Genomic DNA, 15,783 nt, shown 5'->3' on the forward strand with positions numbered 1-15,783 from the left:
TAATGTAGCTTTGTACTAAATTTTAAAATCAGGAAGTCTGAGACCTCCCATTTTGTTCTTTTTCAGGATTGTTTCAGCTATATAGGGTCTTGAGATTCCATATAAATCCTAGGATGGATTTTTCTATTTCTCAAAACAAAATAGGAATTTTGGTATGGTTTGCAGTAAGTCTGTCAATCATTTGGGTAGTATTGACATCATAGCAGCATTAAGTCAGTCCATGAACACAGGATGTCTTTCTATTTATTTGTGTCTTCTTTCATTGCTTTCAGCAACATTTTGTAGTTTCCAGTTTCCTTGGTTAGCTCCTTGAGGAGTATATCCTTAAGTATTTTATTCTTCTTGATGATCTTGTAAATCAATTTTTTGATTGTTTTCTTAATTTTCTTTTTAGATTGTTCATTACTAGTGTATAGAAACATAACACAACTGGTTTTTGTGTATTGATTTTGTGTCCTGCAACTTTGCTGCATTGTTTATTCTTACTTTTTTTGGTGTGGAATTGTTAAGGACAATTTTTTTTTAAGATTTTATTTATTTATTTGACAGAGAGCACAACTAGGCAGAGAGGCAGGCAGAAGGAGAGGGAGCTAAGCAGGGAGCCCCATGGGGGACTTGATCCCAGGACCCTGGGATCATGACCTGAGCAGAAGACAGCCACTTCACTAATTGAGCCACCCAGGTATCCCTAAGGACAATTTTTTTAAGGCATAAGGTATCTCTAATTTTCTTTCATGGTAATTAATATGGATACAAAAGTACCCAATATATACAATTAAATGATCTTATTTCCAAATTAGTGGAGCTAGCTTTTACTTGTTCAGTTTCTTGCTTTCAACTTAGAAAGAGCCCTTTGTCTCTTTCTGTCTGTTTCTCTTTTTCTTTTTTGCTGTAAGCACTTTTCACAAAAATTAGTTTATTGTAGGCCTTCCCAAGATCACTTTTGTTAGATGTAATCAAATGAAATTCCTGCTCATAATCAAATGAATTTCTGCTCTCTAGTAGAGTTCAGAATATTTATAGTATGTATCCTTATAATATTCTGTGCCTGCTTTTTTTGGTTTTTTTCATTGTGATACTCTGTTACTATGTTGCGAGAAATTTAAATTGTGGAGCTGCTCAGCTCTCCTTCACCAGTTTCTATTTTAAAAATTCAGACCAAGAGACCATATGGACCTTTCTAAACATCACTAACTGGGTTCTGGATGCTTAGAATTCCCATCTGACTGTATGTAGCATGTCCTATGGCCTCACCTCATACTTGAAGTTGACAATAGCAATCTTCTCATCAACCTTTCTTTCACTCCCACATCACCATCAACTCTTTCCACATTGGCCAGAATTAAGAACAGAATACCAGTTCTTCCAGATACCTCTTCCTTCTGAGTAACAAAATGCTCAGCCAGGTGAAGAAAACATTTACTATATATTTTGCTTTTAGACTACTTATACCTTTAGCCAATATCTAGTTAATGACAATTTTGTAATCTTTTCTAAGAAAGACTTGATTATTACGCCCTCTGTATGGTAAGATAAACTCTAGAACATTCCCATAAAAGTATTGCCTGCCCCTTCTTTTATATTTATCCAATTACTTTCTGTTGTGCTTCCTACCCTAAAGGGGAGAGAGCTCTTCAATGCTTCCCCTTCGCTTGGTCAGGGGGTGTTTTTGTTTGTTTTTTTGTTTGTTTTTTAAAGGGACACTTTTCACTGCTATATTCTAGTCATGGGTATCAAAAGCCGATCCTACATTCCCTGCTTTATATTTCTCAACATTCCCTATCTCTAGCATAATCATTTCTACCTCAGTGCCTTTGGGGAGGCTGTTCCCTCGGTGTGAAATGAGTGGTCTTTTTCCATCTCTACCTTTTCTTCTAGGCCCAAGTCATACTCTGCTTTCTCTATGCAGCATTTATGAATCTGCCTTGCTTGAATTTATAGAACATGTCTTTTCTGTGTATGGGTGTGGCTTTTACCACCTTGCTTTGGGCTATGCATGTTTATGTCCATCCCCCCTCTTTCAGAAGATCAGGGGTTGGCAAACTTTTTCTGCAAAGGGTCGATTTATAAATATTTTCTGCTTTGAGGGCCATACAGTCTCCGTTGCAAATATGCAGTTCTTCCATTATAACATGAAAGCAGCCATAGACAATATGTAAACAATGAGCATGGTTATATTTCAGTTATACTTTTTTATTTTCATAGACATTAAAATTTAAATTTCATACAGTTTACTATCATGAAATATGTTCTTCTTATGATTGTTTTTCAATCACTTGAAAATGTAAAAACCATCCTGTGTTAATGGGCTATACAAAAGCAAGTAGTAAACCATGTTCAGCCTGGGCTGTAGTTTGCTGACCTCTGAACTAGATTATGAGCTGCCCATAGGGTGGCTATATTTTATGCCCCTGTGTGTTGCCTACAATGCTCTGCCCATCAGGAGTGGGCTCTTAAGAACAGAGGTTGGGTCTTTTTCTTTACCACACTACTCTCAATGATGAGTGCAGTGCCCTGTATACTACAGACATCCAAAAAAAGTTTCAGAATAGAGGAATAAATATTAATTTACTTTTTCAGTTTTCTAGCAGTAAGCAGAGGTCTGATCAACTGGACCACAAAGAGTTTGCGGGGTTAGGATAGAGGAGAAGGTCAGGAATACTGGGAATGCCCTATGAGATCAGACTTGGGTTGCCTTAATAAAGATAATTTCACTTGGATGGGGACTGGAAGTGGATGGCTCAGATGGAGTGGGTTGAGAGGATGTAGAGTGAGGGTTGAAGAGGTGCAGATAAGTGATAGAAATGAAGACTTGTGCAATATTAATAAAGGAAAGAAAACAGAGAGAGTTTGAGACTTTAAAGGTGAACTTTACCTTTTTCCATATTTAGCTCCAATTCAACTCTAACATCAATCATATATTATTCTGATTAAAATTCTCTATGGGGCTTTTCAATAAATCCCAGGAGCTACTGAGAGAGTTAATCTTTCCTTTTCACACTTCTCTGATTCTCTAATACCCCTTCACCTGTTTTGAAGAACACTGCATAAACCTGGGGCTGAGGCAGCCAGGTCAGCACTACCACTGTCCAGAGTAACATATGTCTACACAGTATAAGGAATGAACACTGCTCTCTGTGTGTTCACATAGTTTCGGTGAATGCATATATATATAGAGAGAGAGATCACTCTTTTTCTCCTCTTGTAAGACCACTAGTTCTATTGTATTAGGGCCTTATCCTTAGGACCTCATCTAACCTAATTACCTCTAAATATCCTATCTCCAAATATAGTCACATTTGGGGGGAGTGAGAGTGGGGAGGACACAAGTCAGTCCATAGCAATAAGTGTAAATTATAATACTTATATTATTATTTGAATGTTAAAGACTGGAAGGCAGTGGTGGTGAGGGGGAAGGAAAGATGGATATAATTAAAATAACTTTCCACAAAATTTCATTACAGCTTTCTCAGTGTCTGGAGAAATCACCTTGAATTGTCAAAACTTCTGTTGCAAAATGGGCAGGTGAGTGCTCCAAAGCAAATTTATGAATTCTTGTATTTCTGGACTTCCACCCCTGCCTGGCAGTAATGCAGGGGTATCTTCTGTTCCCCGATGGAGAGGTGTTAGTGATGTCAACAAAAAGAGAATTAAATTAGATTCAGAGTCTTGTAACATATTTTCCTGTTTTAAGGAAAAAATACTCATTATATCAATAACCAGCAACATTTCAACTTAGTACAGAAAGAGTGACATGAACACTGAGATGTCAGGGATGTTAGAATTATCTGATAAGAATTTTAGGGGCACCTGGCTGGTTCAGTCAGTAGCACATGCAATTCTTGATCTCGAGGTTCTGAGTTCAGTCTCATTTTGGGTGTAGAGATTGCTTAAAAATAAAATCTTAAAAAAAATAATTTTAAAGCAGTCATCATAAAAATGCTTCAACAAGCAATTATAAACACATTTTAAGCAAACAAAAGGAAAAAAAAAGAAAAACTTTCAGCAATGAAATAGAAGACACAAAGAAAAACCAAATGGAAACTTTGGAACCAAAAATAATACCATAACCAAAAGGCAAAACTGAGTAAATGGGCTCAATACCAGAATAGAAGGGGAAAAGGAAAGAATCAATAAACTAAATTTAAGACAGAAGTGTAGACATTATTCAATCTGAATAACAGAGAAAACAGGCCAAAAAAAAAAAAAAGATATAGAAAAGAAAAAAAAAAAAGAAAAAAACAGAACTTCAGGAACCTGTGGGATTATAACAAAAGATTTAGCTTTCATGTCATCTAAGTCCCAGAAGGAGAGGAGAAAGATGGCAGGGTTGAAAAAAATGTGAAGAATAGTGATTGAAAATTCCCCCAATATGGCAAAAGACATAAACTCACAGATTCAAGAAGCTCTGTAAACCCAAATAAAAAAGTCCAAAGAAATCAACATCGAGGCATCATAAAAAAACTTCTGAAAACTAAAGACAATGAATAAGTCCTGAGACTAGTGAGAGAGAAATGACACCTTACCTATAGGGAAAAACAATTTGAATGATACTGAATTTTGCCAGAAACTATAGATGACAGAAGAAAGTGGCAAAGGCTTTGTCAATGCTGAATAAAACAAAAGAATGATAATCAAAAACACAACAATAACAGTAACAACAACAACAACAAAAACCTCACTATCAATTCAAAATTCTATAACCAGTAAAAATATCCCTCAGGAATGAATGAGAAATCAATACATTCTCAGACAAAGGAAGAACTAAGAGAATTAATTGCCAGCAGACCTACCTGAAAAGAGTGGTTAAGGATATCTTCCATAAAGAAGGGAAAGGATAAGAAAAGGGATCTGGTAATACCAATGAGAAAAAGAGACCAGTAGAAGGAGGAAAAATATGAGTAAATACAATAGATTTTCTTCTCTAGAGTTTCCTAAATTACTTTTGATAGTTGAAGCTAAAATTAGAATACTAACTAATGCGGTTCTAGATTTATGTAGAGGCAACACTTGAGACAATTATATTTGGGGAAGGATAAAGGGACATAAAAGGAAGTAAGGTTTCTTTTCTTTTTTTTTTTAAAGACTTTATTTATTTGACAGACAGAGACAGCCAGTGAGAGAGGGAACACAGGCAGGGGGAGTGGGAGTGGAAGAAGCAGGCTCCTAGCAGAGGAGCCTGTTGTGGGGCTCGATCCCAGAAAGCCAGGATCACGCCCTGAGCCGAAGGCAGACACTTAACGACTGTGCCACCCAGGTGCCCCGGAAGTAAGGTTTCTATACTTGACTCAAATGGGTAAATGTTGACACGTTAGGCTATGATGAGTTATGTACATATAATATGTCATCTAAACAGTCATAGAAAAAAGATATATAAAGAGATATACTCAAAAACACTATAGAGAAATCTAAATGGAATCTTAAAAATGTTCATATAACTCACAGGGAGGAAATAGAAATTATAAAAATTAATAATAGTAAAAACAAAGAGAAAACAACAACAAAAATAAAATGGCTAACTTGAATCTTAACATATAAATAATTACATTAAATGTAAATGCTCCAAATATACCAATTGAAAGAGATTGGCAGAGTGGATTAAAAAATGACCCAAAGGCAAACTGTCTAAAGAACCTCAATATAAATATGATAACATAAGTAGGTTGAAAATACAAGGATGGACAAAGGCATGGCATGAGAACATTAATCAAAAGAAAGCAGGAATGGTTATATTACAATGACATAAAAAAAACTTCACAGCAAAGATAATGATCTGGGATGGACAGGGTTATAATACAATGGTAAGAGTGTCAAGGCATCAAAAAGACATATTAGTCTTAAATGTATATTCAGCAAGCCACAGAACTACAATATGTGTAAAATAAACACTACAGATATGAAAAATAAACATATCCACAGTTATGGTTGGAAACCCTCTCTCAACAATTGATAGAATAAAAAGAGAGAAATTAAGCAAGGTAATGGAAGAACTCAACCACACCATCAGTCAAAAAGATCTAATCAATATTTATACAGCACTCCATCTAACCAGAATACATACTCTTTTCAAATGCCCTTTGAATGTACACCAAGATAGATCATACCTTGGAGCAGAAAAAGGCCTCAATAAGTATAAAAGAATTGTAATCATACATGGGGTGCATGGGTGGCTCAGTTGGTTGAGCTTCTGACTCTTTTTTTTTAAGATTATTTATTTATTTATTTATTTATTTGAGAGAGAGAGAGCACGAGCAGGGGGAAAGGAGCAGAGGGAGAGGGAGAAGCAGACTCCCTGCTGAGCAGAGAGCTGGATATGTGGCTCCATCCCAGGTCTCCAGGACCAGGACCTGAGCTGAACACCCAACTGACTGAGCCACCCCGGCACCACCCACTTCTGACCCTTGATGTGGGCTCAAGTCATGATCTTGGGGTCATGAGATTTAATCCCACCTTGGGCTCCATGCTCAGCACAGAGTCTGCTTGAGATTCTCTCCCTATGCACCTTGGCCCATTCACCCTCTCTCTCTCTTTCTAAAATAAATGAATAAAATCTTTAAAAAAATAATTGTAATCACACAAAATATCTTCTCTGACCACAATGATATAAAACTAGAAAAAAAAGAAAGATAACAGGAAAATCTTCAAACACTTGAAGTCAAACAGACTTCTAAATAATTCATGGGTCGTAAAAGAAATCTTAAAGAACATTAAGAAATACGTTGAGTGAAAATGAAAATATAACATATAAAAACATATGGGAGACAATTAAAGCAATGCTGATAGGGAAATTTATGGCACCAAATGCTTACATTAGAAAAGAAGAAAAGTTGAAAGGAAGTAAATTAAGCTTCCATCTCAAGAAACTGGAAAAAGATCAAAATAAACTGAAAGCAAGTAGAGGAAAGAAAATAAGGGTAAGAGCCGGTATCGAAGAGATTGAAAATAGAAATATAAAAAAGAAAATTAATGAAACAATGAGCTGGTCCTTTGTAAATATCAGTAAGATTACCAAACTTCTAACAAGACTGACAAAGAAAAGAAGACAAAAATTACCAATATCAGAAATAAAACACAGGTTATCATTCTCATCCTGAAAACATCAAAAGGATAACAAGAAAATACTACTAAACTTATACACATAAATTTTAAAAAATTTATCATTTCATCAAAAACCCACAAACTACTACAACTTAATATGAAATAATTTGAACATCCCTATACTATTAAGGTAAATAAATTCATATTTGAAAAATCCTAAAAAAGAAATCTTTAGACCCTAATGACTTCATTTAAGAATTCTATCAAACTTCTAATGAATAATTAATACCAATGCTACACAATCTCTTCCAGAAAATAGAAAAGAAATGAACACTTCCCAATTCATCCTATGAAGCCAATATTACCTGGATATCTGTAAAGGAAAAATGCACTTCTCTATATCTTTCCTTTACACTCAACTATTACCTTCTGCACACTTCTGATAGCAGGTGTGTGTGTTTCCACACATCATGCAATTCTCTGACACCAACTGGGTGTCCTGCAATTTAATTCAATTCTGACACTATCTTCCAAGAGATAGTGTCAGATCATATAATTTAAGGGTTTAATTACACAAGACACCCCCCACCCCACCCCCCCAAACACACACACCATTTCAGATGCGAATTGAAAGTCTCAGGTTGTCACTTGTATTTCTTACCTACCACCTGTACATCACGAATACCATTGCCCCCTCCTTGGCTTTGAGAATTCGCTAGAATGGCTCATAGGACTCAGGGCACCACTTATATTTCCTGGTTTATTATAAAAAATATTATCAAGAATGCATATGAATATCTGGATGGAAGAGATGATAGGGCAAGCTATGAGGGAAGGAGCTCAGAGCTTCCATTCTTTGCCAGGAGTGTTATCCTCCCAGTACCTTCTTGTGATCAGTAACCTGGAAGCTCTTAAACTCTGCACTATTGGATTGGGTGGATCTGAACAGCATTAGGCTTGAGTGGGGGGAACAAAAACAACCAATATCAAAAGGTGTTATAATGTGTGATTCTGTTTATATAACCTTTTGTCAAAAGTATAAAGATGGAGAATGAATTAGTAATGATAAATTGATAAAGTTTATTAAATTTATGTGTATAGGGTTAATAGTATATTCTTATTATCTTTTTGATGTTTTCAGGATGAGGAATGATAACCTGTGTTTTATTTCTGATATTGGTAATTTTTGTCTTCTCTCTTTTTTCTTAGTCTTGTTAGGAGTTTGGTAATCTCGTTGATATTTACAAAGGACGAGCTCATTGTTTCATTAATTTTCTTTTTTATATTTCTATTTTCAATCTCATTGATACCTGCTCTTATCCTTATTATTTTCTTTCCTCTACTTGCTTTCAGTTTATTTTGCTGATCTTTTTCTAGTTTCTTGAGATGGAAGCTTAATTTACTTCCTTTCAACTTTTCTTCTTTTCTAAGGTAAGCATTTAATCCCAGGGCTTCAGGGCTGGGGTGGGAGGTGGGGCTTGGTAGGACTACGAAGAGGTAGCAGAATGGAGATCATTGTGGTGATAACAATAGTTTTCTATCTTGGTTTTGGTGATGGTTACAGGGATCTACACTTGGGATAAAATGACACAGACTTAACACACACAGTGTACCTATGTCAGATTCCTGGTTTTGTATTGTACCATAATTAAGTAAGATGTAATCAATGGGAGAAACTAGATGAAGGATACATGACACCTCTCTGTACTATCCTTGCAATTTTCTGTGTGCTGTAATTATTTTTGAAAATGCAGAAAAATAATTAAAATAATCCTATTTTGCCTTGGGTAGCTGAGGCCCATATTACTTCGTCAGAGGAGAAGCCGCCCTGAGACTGTAGAAACCGCAATACTGGATTTTACGGAGAAACATGACCTAGGGCAGAAGAAAGTCGCTGGGCCGCAGAATGTGGGGAGCCAAAGAGGTGTTTCCCAGGCCCCGAGGGTGTGGGAGGAGGCGTCCGCGCCACTGAAGCCCGGAGGGGAGTGGCGCGCAGCAGAGGTCCAGCCCCACCCTCCGCGGCTCCTGGAGCGGGCGCGGGGAGTGCAGCAGAAGGCTGGGGAGCCAGCAGCGCTGGGACTCGTGAGCGACGCTCCAGCATTCCCGACCGCCCCAACCCCTCACCTTAGAGAAGAGCAAGAGAACTTTGAACTGCGAACATTTTTGGTAACCGGATCTTCTCCCAGGTTTGGCTTCCCGCCTCTTGCTTGTGGGTTTGACCCCACCCTGCTTTCCTTCTCCCGAACCTCCTGGGGTGCAGCCGGGAGTTCAACAGCAGGCCGGAGTCCGGAGCCCTCCGAGGGTGGAAAGCGGCCGCGGACCCCGTCTCCTCGCGGCCCCCGCCCCGCCGCGTCGCGTGCGCGCCGGGGGCGACGGATGGCCCCGCGGTAGCGAAAGGTGCCTGACGCTCGAGGAGCGCGCGACATGCAGTCTCTCAACATCACCCGGGAGCAATTCTCCCGGCTGCTACGGGACCACAACCTGACGCGCGAGCAGTTCATCGCGCGGTACGGTCTGCGGCCCCTGGTCTACACCCCGGAGCTGCCGGGGCGCGCCAAGCTGGCCTTAGTGCTCACCGGCGTGCTCATCTTTGCCCTAGCACTCTTTGGCAACGGGCTGGTGGTGTACGTGGTGACTCGCAGCAAAGCCATGCGCACTGTCACCAACATCTTCATCTGCTCCTTGGCGCTCAGCGACCTGCTCATCGCCTTCTTCTGCATTCCGGTCACCATGCTCCAAAACATCTCTGACACCTGGCTGGGGGGTGAGTCCGCGTCCGCACTTTCTTTCCTAATCCCCCAGCCTTCCACGGGACTCTCCCCGCCCCTCTATCCCTTACATTTCTCTCTCTACCAAATGAAGCCAGAGCTCTTTCTTAGAAGTTCCTCAGCTGTGCTCACTTGGAGAGAAGTTTTTTGCTACTTGATTCAGTCCAACGTTTCTTCTCCTCGTCGCTTAAAGACACAGATAGGTTTCTGTGCATTGCCCGGAGGACCACAGGGGAAGGGAGGGAAAACTGAATGGGAAGAAATCGGAGAGGGAGACAAACCATGAGACACTTTGGACTCTGGGAACCAAACTGAGGGTTACAGAAGAGAGGGGGGTTGGAGGAGGGGGTAACAGGGTGATGGGTATTAAGGAAGGCACGTGTTGTGATGAGCACTGGGTGTGATACTCAGCTAAAGAATCATTGAACACTACATCAAAAACTATGTACTATATGCTGGTTAACTGAACATAATAAAAAAAGACACAGGAAAATGCTAGGAAAGGTACAGGGCAGTGAGTTGGGGAGTCGCACCGCTCGCCAGTTGTTTTAGCTCCTTTTCCCATAATTACCAGGATTTTTTCTATTTTTTTAATAAAAATAAGATAAAAATATTTCAAATCATATAAATACCGATATACGCTCATCCTCCTATCCTCCAGGCTTACTCCACAGTTGCCTTTGTGGCTTCCAAACAGGTATTTGTGGGTATTTGTAGATCCAATTTATATAGGGACTTAAAACTATACACACACACACACACACACACACACACACACACACATATATAACACATTTGCAGGGGTGTTATATTGTATTATGTATTATATATGTGTGTGTATATAAATATATTTATATATATTACATATGTGTGTGTGTGTGTGTATACACGCATATATTTGCAGGGGAAAAAATCTTGGATTAGTCATTTTTTTCGGACTGGATTAACAGAGTCAAGCAGGGAGAAGTAACACAGAAAACATATCCCCTTCCTGATTGATAAAGGAGACATTGATTCCTTCTCTTCCTTAAAAGGGGAGTGGAAATGGCAGAGAAGCCATTCAGAGTCGTTGAGCTGGGAGCAGTGTATGGAGGTTGAGAAAAGACAGACACCACCCTTCCCCAGGTGAGCCAGTCTTTCTAGACACAGGGCTACAGAGCATCTTCTAGTCCATAAGCAGCAGTGCCTTCTGTTGTCACCAGTGTTTAATGATGTGTCTCTGGGATGAAGGACTGGTTGTACTCCCATTGTCATGGAGGGGTGCATTCTTGAAACCACGTCAAAATTCTTAGAAAGTGGTTGCAAATACAGAGAGAATGTGAGAGAAATGGATCATTATGCCTTCAAGCCCTGTCAGTCCCACTCCTTGGCTACTTACTTTAAATCTCAGGGAGAGTTTCTTTTATACTACCATTAATAATTTGAGATCTTCAATTTCTGTCCCTGGCATTTTTTCCCCCATTGATTTACATTGGGTTTATCTTTAGTGGATCAAAAGGCTAAAATCTTTGATTCCCATCTCATCTACAAAGTAAATATTTCCAAAAATACACTAACCATTAGAGAACATAGCATTGACGTGAGAGTGACAGGTAATGCAGGAAGTTGCAAACTGACTTACAGCTTATAGCCCTTCTTATGCACTCGTGAAATCATTGTACTTGGGCATTTTAAAGTTGTCCCGTGCAACTAACCCCATAAAATTAATGGGTAAACTTATGATCATCCTATAAACTTAGTTTTTTGAGAAAAGGGCACAGGAGTTTTCATTTCTACATGTTTGTGAAGGCAGATTTATGAAGCATATATGTATTGCTGGATGACTATAGCTCTGTTTGTTAAGGTGAACATAATTAGGAAAAGTGGGACGTTATACTGGGAATCCAAAGACTTGGGTTCCTACTTTGGCTCTAATTCATGTTAATTTAACACATGTGGGCCTCAGCTTTTTGATCAAATATTAGGAATTCTTGAAGCCTGGAAGTGGAATGAGGCAGATGTTTAGCCCCTAGGCACGTTGGGAAATCACGCCTGGGGAAGATTGCAGAGTAGGTCTTCCTTCCCAAGTACTTCGGTGGGTCGTGCAAAAGTTTTTCTTCAACTTTCTGTTTTCCTTGTTTCCTAGTTCATGGAGGACATTTCACTTTAGCTTCTAAGTGCTGAAAAAGGGTAATGCTTTGTGTATGTATTTTCTAGGTTAGAGTGAGGATGAAGTGTATTAGTAAAAGTGCTTTGAAAAAACTGATCATTCCATGAAAGTATAAGGTATTAATTCTATTAAGGAATATTTAATTTTAGGTGGCTTATGTTTATCCTGGACTAGATTTATAGAATAAATATTCTTATAAATCCAGTAAGTAACACCAAAATTGAAGTCCTGGGAAGAGGAACGAGTTTGCAGAGTTTCTGAAGATAGTGATGCAAACAGAATTAACTTGTCCTTTATAGGATAGGATAATAATTACAAAACTCACTTGATAAATTAACAAAAGAGCTTTCAAGGGAGTATAATCTAATGGTTCAAAGGTAATTCACAATTTATTATTTCATAAAGCTATTGAGTATTTTCTTTAAGGCAAAACATTCTACCTTGGTAATACCAAAAAAAAAAAAAGATAAAAGAATAAAGCTTATCTAATTCCTTTTTGGGCCTCCAAAAATAGGAAATAACCCCAAATGAGCAAATATAGGATTTAATAGAAGAGGATCCACTCTGCTGTGGGAACACAGAAGTCAGGAAGGCTTCCCCAAAGAGGGGACTTTCGAGCTACATATTGAAGAATGATTCACATTGTTTCCAGCAGAGAAAGAAGGATAGAGTGTGTTCTAGAACACACTCTATCCTTGGAGGAAAGAAAGAAGGTGATGAATTCCAAGAACACTGTGTCAGCCACTTCAAGAATTTAGTTTATATGTGAGGAATGGTGAGAAATGAGACAGAAAGGTAGGATAGTGCAATTGGAGAGGAAACAGTATCAGTTATGCTAAACCTAAAATATGAATACCCCTCAAATTAGTTCAGGGTGAAGGAGGAAATATAAACGAAGCAGTGGAACCACTAGGAGGCAACAGTGGCAGGAGGAAGTCTCAGAACCTCCCCTAAAGGGGGCAGGACCCCTGCAGGCAGAGCTGTGTGCCCTGAATTGTCAGATTCTTTTGTGGTTGCTGTTATTGTCCACCTTTTTTTTTCCCAGAGAAGCTGGAGAAATGGAATTTTGGAATTTTATGATCTTGGCATTTTGTTCAAATCTAAAAAGAAAACTGCAACTGGGTAAAAGAAAACCTCTCTATGGGTTTGGCCACAAATAATTCATAGACCTCCAGTTTGTGACTTTTGTTCAAAGCCTCCCTCTCAAACATTTCTGACAAAGGTAGGGCTATAAATGACTGTTTTCTTCTCCTTTTTTTAGTCCACTTATCTCCCTTGCTAGGGATGAACGTTACCTACTGAGTCAAAGCCTGCATTTGGACAAGATCCCCAAGTGATTCATGTGCNGATCCCCAAGTAATTTCATGTGCACATAAAAATTTGAGAAGCACCACTATAAGTAATGATTCTCAGACTGGCTGCCCAGAGAACCCCCTGAGGGGCTTTAAAAATGTTCTCTGCCAGCCCCAGTCCAAATTAATTACATCTGACTCTCTGGAACTAGCTTGCAGTGACTTACAAAGACCACTGTGCACATCTCTACCCTATTCCCCATTCAGAGACATCATGTTATTGGCTTGAAATCAGTCATGACAGGAGTATTTACACTGTGGATATCAGCAGCTACAAATTAAGTCTTTTTGGAAAAATTAAACTAACCTTTCAGTTGTTTTCCAGCACATCATTGAGCAAAGACTTTGAGTTTCCTCTGGTACAGTGATGGCACCATACGTGATAGGTGCAAAGAAACGTATCCATGAACATTAGTTAATTTATGTGAGTTCCGCTGAATTTAAAAGGAGATCTAAATTCAGCATCTAAGTGTTGGTCAGCATTGAGGCAAGTGTATGTGCAATTCTCGTATATGTCTGGCATTAGCATCCTAACGCCAACACTCTTTGACCCACCAGTTGTTTTACTCCCACCCTACTCCCCAGAACATTCAACATAGACCTACCAGGAGTGGGGATTCTCTCCCCACAAGAATAGTAAATAGCATTTACTTATGGTTTTTTAAAAATCACTAATATGAGGATGGTGTTATGTTGTCATAACAATTAGGACTAAGGATGTACTGTATGGTGACTAATATAACATAATAAAAAATTTTAAAAAAAAGGAGTCAGACCTTGGAAGTTCTGTGTGCATTCTGCTCACCAATCTATTTGTTCAAACTCTAGCAGTGAAATTGCCCATTGTACTCTTGGGGCCATGGAATGTACGTCTCCTTATCTGCAGTCTGTTCTTCCTCATTTTTTCTCTTTTTTCCTCCTCCTTTAGTCTCTTTTTTTTGAAATATCTACACGTTCCTCCACATTCACTGTCTGAATATGTTTTGTTTTTTTTCAACTAAATTCTGCCCAATAGATTTTAGAGTTCCAGAACTCTTCTCTAGGTTTCATAAGCTGCTCTTTTCCTTCTTATTTTGTTTTCATTATGTCTGTCTCCTTTATATTCTGCCCATTGATGGTTCTTGTGATTCCTCTTAGTTCTTGAGTGTGTGTCCAGTGAAGCTTAGCATGCAGTCACCTTTTTCATCCTCCATTTCTGCACAGAAGCTCCAATCAGGACCCTCCTTTCTTTGCTGGTAATTCTGAAATCAGTCTCTAATGATCTGAAACTGTAATCCCCCTGATCTGAGACGAGGCATTTACACATAGATATCTTATTAACATCCAGCATTCTCTCACCCTACCTTATCTCTCTGCCCAGGGTCTAAACTATTATCATTAATACTCTGAGTCATTTTTATATTCAGCATTTTCTGGGTATCTGCTCTGTGCACTGGGATATTAAAGGTGTAGAGAAAGCTTTTCCTTATGGAATTGCCAGGTTTCAGTTAGAGCAAGATGGAGAAGGTGGCACTCCAAGAAAAAATGGAGAAGGCAGGGGATTTTGTTGTCAGAGTTCCAGCGTGCTCTGTGGAGAAAGCACAGGGAGGAAAGGAGAGGGGATTGGATCAGAATGGGGATGTTTACAGCCTGGATTGGGTCCAGAGGTGAGGGATGGTCTGGGAGAAGAGGACTCATGGTGACTGAGGTAAATGTGAATTTAAAACATGAGGGGGATTAATTCTGAAAAATTCCCGGAAGGAGGTAGAAAATCAGTTCTCATTCTAGCCTTCTTTATGGCTCTCAGCATTCATGAATTGAGATAGGGAGGCCTTGATGGCCTTGCCAGGAGCCACAGGACTCTCTGCCGTCTTTTATCCTGTTGTGGGTACAGTCACAGCCAGAGGAAGGGATGGTCTCCCCAGGTGCACCCAGAGCTCTCTGCATCTCCCTGCAATCCTGCTGTGGGCACTGAAAAGAATTTTCTAGCGATGACTGGTAAATTGACTAAAAGCAATTACAGAAAAGGAGTTCCAAAAATAGCCTAAGTAATGGCAGCCTCACTGGGAGAAGGGCACTTTCACATATACTTACTACATTTGAAGACTGCTTGCTTGGGTAAGAAATTGTAAAAACTTATTTTCTCAGCAGCAGATAGGAAAATTCTTCTTAGAGAGGTGGTTTCCAGTCTTGCCAACACATAGAGTCACTTGGGGAGTTTTTTAAATGACGCCTGGTCTCTACCCTTGGAGATTTTGATTTAATTGGTGTGAGTGCCCAGGTATTGGATTTTCAAAAGTTCCCCAATAATATAATTTGTAGCCAAGGTTGAGAACCACTGAGTAGTGCAAATTCTGACAGTGCCAAGACATGGGCTGTTGTGAAAATGAGAAGAAATAATGCGTGTAATGTGCTTCCATAGCACAGCGCCTGCCACGTAGGCCGGTGCAATGTTGCTCTATATTGTACGGAAAAAGCCATCGGAGTTACTATGCTT

At 39.1% G+C, this 15,783-nt stretch overlaps 1 protein-coding gene across 1 annotated transcript in view; it reads left to right on the plus strand.

Moving 5' to 3' along the window:
• The first annotated feature begins 8,910 nt into the window (after positions 1–8,910).
• QRFPR (pyroglutamylated RFamide peptide receptor) overlaps positions 8,911–15,783 on the plus strand; it is a 39,755-nt gene continuing 32,882 nt past the window's right edge. The window contains 1 exon segment of the mRNA XM_034661742.1: positions 8,911–9,802. Coding sequence (XP_034517633.1) covers positions 9,463–9,802 — 340 coding nt within the window. The 5' untranslated portion in view covers positions 8,911–9,462.

Source organism: Ailuropoda melanoleuca, chromosome 5 (genome assembly GCF_002007445.2).
Source record: "Ailuropoda melanoleuca isolate Jingjing chromosome 5, ASM200744v2, whole genome shotgun sequence".
In the NCBI taxonomy this organism is placed as follows: domain Eukaryota; kingdom Metazoa; phylum Chordata; class Mammalia; order Carnivora; family Ursidae; genus Ailuropoda; species Ailuropoda melanoleuca.